Source organism: Toxorhynchites rutilus, chromosome 2, assembly GCF_029784135.1.
Source record: "Toxorhynchites rutilus septentrionalis strain SRP chromosome 2, ASM2978413v1, whole genome shotgun sequence".
NCBI classification, from domain to species: domain Eukaryota; kingdom Metazoa; phylum Arthropoda; class Insecta; order Diptera; family Culicidae; genus Toxorhynchites; species Toxorhynchites rutilus.
The window spans coordinates 71,521,414-71,529,831 of record NC_073745.1 but is presented as its reverse complement, the minus strand read 5'-3'; the positions used below and the strand labels follow the sequence as shown (position 1 = coordinate 71,529,831).

General features: G+C 40.1%; 1 protein-coding gene across 1 annotated transcript; it reads right to left on the bottom strand.

Annotated features, from left to right (window-relative positions):
* Positions 1-1,945: 1,945 nt before the first annotated feature.
* LOC129765834 (uncharacterized protein K02A2.6-like) lies at positions 1,946-2,776 on the bottom strand. Its single transcript, XM_055766271.1, has one exon. The coding sequence runs from the start codon at positions 2,774-2,776 to the stop codon at positions 1,946-1,948; it is 831 nt and encodes a 276-aa protein (XP_055622246.1).
* Between the last annotated feature and the right edge of the window lie 5,642 nt (positions 2,777-8,418).

The following is an 8,418-nucleotide window of genomic DNA, read 5'->3' as shown; positions in this document are numbered from 1 at the left end:
ATTAACATAATAATTCCTCCAACAAATAAATAAATAAATAAATAAATAAATAAATAAATAATAAATAAATAAATAAATAAATGAAATAAATAAATCTACCAAAAGTGGGTGAATAAATATATAAATAAATTAACTAGAAAGTAAGTGTATGTACAACATTGAAAATAATTACATTACACTTAACAGAATATTTACAAGAAATGTGAAACACTACAATACACAAATGTACACCTGTTACATCACTCCATGCTTAGTTTACGAAAATTTAGTTGAATGAAATCAACTAAATTTTCGTAAGTGCATACGAAATTTAGAATTTTTCCCAAAAACAACAGACAACAGAAGTACAGCTATTCGGGGTCATATGTTATCATCATCAACCTAGATTGACTCCTCCTCTGTTTATAGTTCACGCTCCATCACAGAACGTGTCTACCACTGACCTTCAACGTCTTTCGACTCTGGTCTCCAGCGAATGCTTGTTTCTTCCATTGAGGGAATATGAAGTATTACGGAACTGATATATATGGAACATAAACATGAAGTCTACCAAAAAGAATTATACTCACAAAAAAAAACAGATTTATGAAACGTGAAAAACACTGACAGATTTTCCCTACCGCTTGTATCAGGTGGCATAAGTCCAACACCTTACACTTTCACTAACAAACACACTTCTACGTGAATTCGTCTCTGAATTCACTGAAGCGAGTTGTTACCTAAACTAATCAAATCTCCAGAACAAATCAGGTTTATTCAGCCTCAGAAAACCTCAATCCTTACGTTGAGAACAATATTCTTTGCTAAACTCACCGCACAAACTGTTTTGTGAAGAAATGGCCTACCCTGAATATCAACATCAGAAACATATCCACTTCTGCCACAAAACGCAAAACTACCTTAAGCGAACGAAATTCTACATCAAATCTCTATTTGATAAAATGAATTTCGATGTATTGAAATATTTCCGTATAACTGTTATACGAAATATTTCACCGACTTATGCACGCCCTAACAATTTGCAGTGGGTTGAAATGTCAAAACAAAGATAAACAAACAGATGACGAATTCATACGGATACGACGGAAGGAAAAGCACAGAAGGCGTACCAAACTAGCATTGGATGCTAAATTTCGACTGGAAAAAATAGAAGGAAGAATCCTAGAAGAACGGATTCTACGGGGAGAGTATTTATTTACATAATTTGTTCTCTGAATTGATTCTTTATGTATTTTGCAGGATGTATACGGACAATGTAAATATGGAATAAAAAGAGAACATGCAATAACGAAATGTGCGCCTGGTATGCACAACCTTTGAACCTATTGGGATTCGCTGGTTAAGCGAAGGCATTCGCCATTAAAGAAGACTGACATTGCCAGGACATTGAAGCTGTATCCTTTTCAAAAAATTAACACTAATTGTAAGTACTAACATAGGTTATGATAGGAAAACTAGTTCTAACATTCGAATCATCTGATAGGTAGGGTTTTTAATTTTGTATTGGGATTGTCTGTCCTTTCAGATTAATCCAAAAATTTTCGATGGTCATTAGACCTTTATTTTTCTTTTAACCAAACAGTCTCGCATAACGTCACCAGTAAATATTGTTTTTGTGGGACGGCTCAACTCAGTGTACTGAGGAGTCAAATGGATATGTTGGCTGTTTTTACGCAAGCTTTATGCTGCATTGTCCGCTAAAAAGCTTTACATAGCTCAATCGTTTCACTCAACTCGCTATACGAGGAGGAATTTATGCAATAGCATTGGTTTCTCGCATTTTATTAATGCTTTGTTCCCTTCAAAGAGGTACCATAGCTTGAACATTTCAATGACTGGTTTCATGTGTTTACCATGAAACGATTTGGTTGATTTCCCTATTGGTGTTTTCACTAGATTTGTTTTATTGTTTACCTTTAGTAAGGTGACATAGCTTTAAAATTTCTCACGCTTTACTATTGAATTTCTTGAGGAAACTACAGTTGAATACTCCCAGCTTTTTCCCTTTATCATCCATCAATTCGTAACAGTTTTCCCCCGCGATTCTTTTAACCGTGGCTGGAATGTATTTTGCTGCTAACTTTGCGCAATAACCTTTACCTTTATCAGAATGTTCGGTATTTTTCTTTAGAACCTTCTCACCCACGCTGTATTTTGGGCAATTTGCATTTGACCTCAGATTGTAGTGCTTAGAGTGTTTTTGAAATGCTGCTTTTAAATTTTCCCTAACTTCTGAGTAAAGCTTTTCTCGCTCCGAATTGGTGATGCTTTCATACGGGGCATTTGTATCCCGCAACCGGCTATATTCCCGCCCATCTGTAACCATATTTCTTCCAAAAACCGTGAAGAATGGTGTGTAACGCGTGGCTTCGTGTACTGAGTTTCTGATAGCGTTGGCAATAGATTGTATGTTATTTGACCACTCCTTGTGATCCTTCTTAATGGTCGCTCGGATTGCGGTCACAATTACACGGTTCGCTCTTTCTGAATCGTTAATTTGTGGATGATAGCTTGGCGTTTTCCAATGGGTGATGTGGTATTTCGCCAGTAGCTCCTGGAATGGTTTAGAGACGAATTGGGTCCCGTTGTCTGTGAGTACTACTTCAGGTACTCCGAACATTTGGAACACCATATTGTCCACGAACGGTACCAAGGACTCTGCAGTGGCTTGACGGAACGGTTGAACGATGACGAACTTGCTGAATACGTCTGTAATCACAAGTACGCACGTATTTCTGAATTTACCCGAAGCAGGCAGTGGACCGACATAGTCCATTGTTATAAATTGCCAAGGATAATCAGCTATCTTTTTTTGGGTAGTCAGTGGAGCAGTCGTATTCACGTTGGTGGCCTTACTCGTTTGGCACGTTGCACAATTTTTGCAATACTGTTTTATTTCGGCATTCATCAGAGGCCAGTAATGCTTTTCTCTCACAGTGGCCAATGTTTTCTCGAAACCGAGATGGGCTTTATTATGGATATTTTCAACTATTGATTTTCTTTCGGCCTTTGGCGGCAACAGCTTCCAAGCAAAACGGGGATCTTCCACTTTCTGTTGGTTTTTTACAAGTTTGTAAACTCGTTCACCAACTACTCGAAAATCTGGGTGACTTTGAGGATTAACGGTAATCGCTTTTATTAAATCCTGATATTCAGGATCGACCAGCGTTGCTGTGATCGCTTCCACTGAACGCGATAAACAATCTGCTGTTATGTTTTGCTTGCCCTTACGATATTCGAGCTCGATATCGTAAGATTGGATTTTTAATGCCCACCTAAGAAGTTTGGAATTGCCTGACTCTACTCCGATGGTAAACAACCACAACAAACTTTTTGCATCTGTGACTACTTTAAATTTGGTTCCCTCCACGAAATGACGGAAGTGTTGAATCGCCAGTAGTACTCCGAGGCATTCTTTTTCGACGCTAGCGTACCTTTTCTGCGTACTGCTAAGCTTTTGACGTAGGACTACGTCTAACCGGAAGATATAGGGGGTGAAATGGAAATCTAGGCACTGAACAAGTAGGAAAAAATGCAAGATTTGAAACGCTTATAACTTGAGCATTTCTCAATAGATCGCAAAGGTTTTTGCATCAATTGATAGGAAATATATCTACGCATCTATCATAACGAATAACATTTCATTTTTCTTGAGATAAATAATTCAATAATTGTGAAATATCAAGCATTGTCAAAATGCACTATGTGCCCATTTTTGATTGGTCCATTTTGTGCTACTCAAATCGTACCGACCAAAACGGGCAACCAGAGCAGCAGCGAAATAGAATGAAGCACGATTGGAAAGGAAAAAGGAAAAAAAGAAAGAAACATTGGTCGCAGTCTCACACATGCGTAATTCTCGAGCCAGCCAGTCAGCTTAAAAATCCCCGCACCGCTGCCGTAACGATCATTCTCATTCGAACCGTACACCACATCGGTTCGCATCACAACACATCAACAAACCAACCCAAGCAGCCATGTCTGGTCATGGTAAAGGAGGAAAAGTGAAGGGAAAGGCAAAATCCCGCTCGAACCGTGTTGATCTGGAGTTCCCCGCAAGGGTAGCTAGGCCGAGCGCGTTAGTATCAGTGCATCAGTCCACCTAGCCGGCGTTATATAGTTTCGGCCGCCGAAGTGATCGAGTTAGCTGGTAAAGCTGCTCGCGACGATAAAAAAACCCGCATTCGGAACAGAACACATTCGGTTCGGTGGACATCAAGACAACAGGCAGTTGCAGCGAGTGGCGAGTGGCAAACGCAATCGCAAAACGGCATCAGGTAGCAGAAGAAAAAAGTTTGTTCTTTATACAAACTGCTTTGGTGGCAAATCCAGAACAAGGCGGCATCGAGGGCGTTCGAAATGGTTTTTTTCAAAACCACGAGTACAAAGTTTTCTAAATTGGAACCATTCCTTAAAACACGGCGCTTTTCAGGGCCATTAAACCTTCCATAAAAGAGTTTAGGAAATAAAGTTCAATGCTTTCTAAAACATTATCCAAAATAATAATAAAACACAAATTGATGTTTTCATAATTTGTTTGCCAGGATCTGATGAGTATGTAAATTTGGCAGTTGTTCTGAGCTTATTGATTTTCACCAATTCTTAAATTGTTTCTAGATTGAAAGTACAGTAATTTACACTTATCTCGACATTTAGCTAATTGGACGGACCTGTAATGCGACATATTTAGTTGGACATTTTTGTAAACATAGAGTTCGGGGTCCATATTATGACCCCACGTTGAAAGTCGACACTGTATCACTGTCATCGCAAATGATCAATTACAGGTTAAAATTACCTCCAATCCGATACTGAGTGGTGGTAATGCGACGTGCCATTGAATGTAATTTACTGTAAATATGTCACAAGCTGGATGGGAAGAAATTTTCCAACTGTGAAAGCTGTGGCGAGTGGCAAATGCAATCACTAAACAGAAAGGTTTAGCCGAACAAGATGGGGATATCGAGTAATAACAAAACAATAAACTCTTTAGATTGAAGATAATTTTGTGATCCGGAAAAGGACCCTTTTTAGCCTGCATGTGAATCCAACGAGCGAACATATCGTAATGAATGTATTTTTTTGCCATCGCTCCCTTTTAACGCTCATTCGTTCGTCTCGTTGGACTCGCCCCTCTGGCTGAGTCTGCCGATTTGTCTCTATCCTGTGAGTGTGTACCGCTAGAGTATAAAACACGCGGACCCCAACAAAATATCTTATTTTCTTTCAAACCATATACTCGTGTGGTTGTACGGCATCGGCATCGTGGACGTAACAAAGGAGGACAAGTTAAGGGAAAGGCAAAGTCTCACTCGAACCGTGCAGGTCTCCAGTTCCCTGTTGGTCGCATTCACTGATTGCTCCGCAAGGGTAACTAGGCCGAACGGATTGGTGCCGGAGCACCAGTATACCTAACAGCGATTATAGAGTTTCGGCTGTCGGAGTGCTCGAGTTAGCTTGCAAAGCTGCTCACGACAATCAGAAAACCCGCTTCAAGAACAGAGCAGCTTCGGTTCGGCGCTCATCAAGGCAACAATTAGTTTCAGTGAGTGGCAAAGTGTTTCTCCGGCACGTCGCATTAAATGTAATTTACTAAACAACATGTCACAAGCTGGATGGGAAGAAATTTTCCAACTGTGAAAGCTGTGGCGAGTGGCAAACGCAATAGCTAAACAGGAAGGTTTAACCGAACAAGATGGGAATATCGAGTGATAACAAAAACACAACACCAAAGGTTCTTTTAAGAACCATCAACATATTCATAAAGAGTAAAAAGTAAACTAATCCATTTTTCAGGTAGATAGGTAGGTATTCACGTAGGAGAAGAAAATAAAACAATATATTTAAAATATATATTTAACAAAAGCTGTCCCCTTTGTATAGTCCTACGTCACTCCGGTTATGTCCCCGACATTACCCACCCGTCTTTTTACTAAAATACGCTATTATTTTTGGTTCATTATTTACTATTTGTATTAACGCTGCGCCCAATGCATTATCAGATGCGTCCGATTCGATTAGGAATGGTAAATTAAAGTTTGGGTTGACCAAGATAGGGGCGGATATCAGAGCCGCTTTCAGTTCTTGGAAAGCCTCTTCCGCTGCTTCTGTCCACTCAAATTTGCTTTTCCCTTTCTTCAGCAAATCGGAAATGGGGGCGACTATTCTGCTATGATTTTTAATGAATCGTTGATAGAAGCCTGCTAGGCCCAAAAGTCGACGAATATCCTTAACACTTTTTGGCCTTGCATAGTTAAGGATTGGTTCAATTCGTGAATTGTCAATGGCTATTCCTTCTTCCGTTAATAAATATCCAAGGTAATTTACCTGCTTTCGGCAAAAGCGGGATTTATCAAGAGATATTGTTAGGTTCGCTTTTTTCAAACGATCTGCTACAACACCTAGCAGACGAAAATGATCCGAAAGTGTTTTGGTGGCCACCACAATGTCGTCCAAATAGACGAACACTTGAGGATCTAGGTCAAAACCAATAACCTTGTCCATCAAGCGACACATGGTGAACGGCGCGTTCGTGAGACCAAACGGACAGACTTTAAATCGAAATAATCCTTTCGATGTTCTGAATGCCGTAAAATCTCGACTTTCTTCCTTTAGAGGGATTTGGAAATAAGCGTCCTTGAGATCGATCACCGAGAAAAATTTAGCTGTTTCCAAGCGGTGAAAAATACCCTTCATATCCTTCATAGGATATGAATCCTTTTTCGTTAGAGCGTTTATTCGGCGCGAATCTAAACAAACTCTCAGTTTGCCGTTCGCTTTACGGACGGGAACCAAAGGGTTCGCCCACTCGCTTGAACATTCCTCAATTGCATCCAGTTTTTTATAGCGTTCTATTTCACGATCCATTTCCATCTGGATTGAGGGCGAGCAACGATATACAGGCTGTCGCTTCGGTTTTGCGTCTTCTTGCAAGATAATTTCGTGCTGAAGTAATGTGGTTCGACCTAATATATTGTCCGATGTACAAGGGAATTTTCGTATCACCTGAGCCAATCGCTGCCTTTCTCCGTTCGTTAATTCATGCTCTGTTTCTACTGTTTCCGGTGTGACTACTGATGGTTCTGGAAGGTCTAATTCTGGGATGTCCAGTGATTCATCCGGTGCAGTTTTTAACAAAACCGGAATTGAATCGATGGGATGTATATAAAAATGCATACAATCTTGTTGTGACCGATTTTCTCGTTTTGTGTCGATCTGAGCTACCTCTACTAATCCGTAGGTTCCTTTCATCATTGGCTTGATGTTGAAAGCATTCCAGAAATTAATCCCTAGAATGAGTTTCCGTTTAATCTCTGGAACGATCACGACAGCAATCACTTTTGTGACATTTTGAAACGTGATGGGGAGGTTTACGTAACCTAGACATGAATATTGGGTACGATCGGCTGTGCAGATTTGTATTGGACAATCGAGAATTTTAAAACCGTACCGGTCAATTATATCTTTAGAATTCAACACACTAATGCTAGCGCCTGAATCAAGCAGCGCTTCTATTTGTGTTTCAAATATTTTTATGGTTACCTGAGGACACTGACTAGTTTGTATACGGATCTCTGATAAAATCAGGAAAGGGTCTACGTAAGGTTTCGTCTGATTGGGAAGAATGTTTCTATTTGGAGTACTAGACTTCCCATTGTCGCACTCCATCTTCAGTTTTCCGTGTTGTGAGATGATTCGCCAACTCTTCTGGGATGCTTATCGCAAGTTGAAGAGATTTTTCCCGGGTTACCACAAACATAACAGAATGTAGTCTTCGGTTCGGAACATTCTCTCCAGAAGTGTCCTTGATGACGGCAATTCCAGCAACTAGGGACCCTGGCTGTTACTTGACGATTGTTCTGTTGTGCTCCATGCGATTGTTCCTCTTGACTTCTGAATTGATTCCGTTGCGTTCTCCTATTAATCATGTTCACTTCTTCTTGATCTGATTCGTCTTCATTTGAACTTGCTTCTATGTTGTGAACTGAGTACCTCGGTCCAATGGGATGTAATGTCGGGTCATTTGCGTCTATGCGGTAATTCATTTGAATCAGTTCATTTAGGCTGTTAATGCTGAAACAGGCCAATTTGGCACGATAGTGTTGACGCATATTCTCCCAAATGATCTCGAACTTTCTTCGGTTGGACAGTGGTATGGTCAGTAATTTATTCAGTCGCTCAATTTCAGTCACGAATGCGATGAAAGTTTCCCCTTTTTGTTGTTTCCGATCATAAATTCGTTGTCGGTTTCCCTGGTCTTGGTTAGGGTTCCCAAATCGAAATCTAATTTGCGATTCGAATACGTTCCAGTTCCAAAACGGTTCATAGTACGTGAAAAACCAATTAGAGGCCTCTCCTCGGAGTAGCAGATGGATGTGGCATAATAGATTATCTTTGGATATTCCATTCATACTAGCC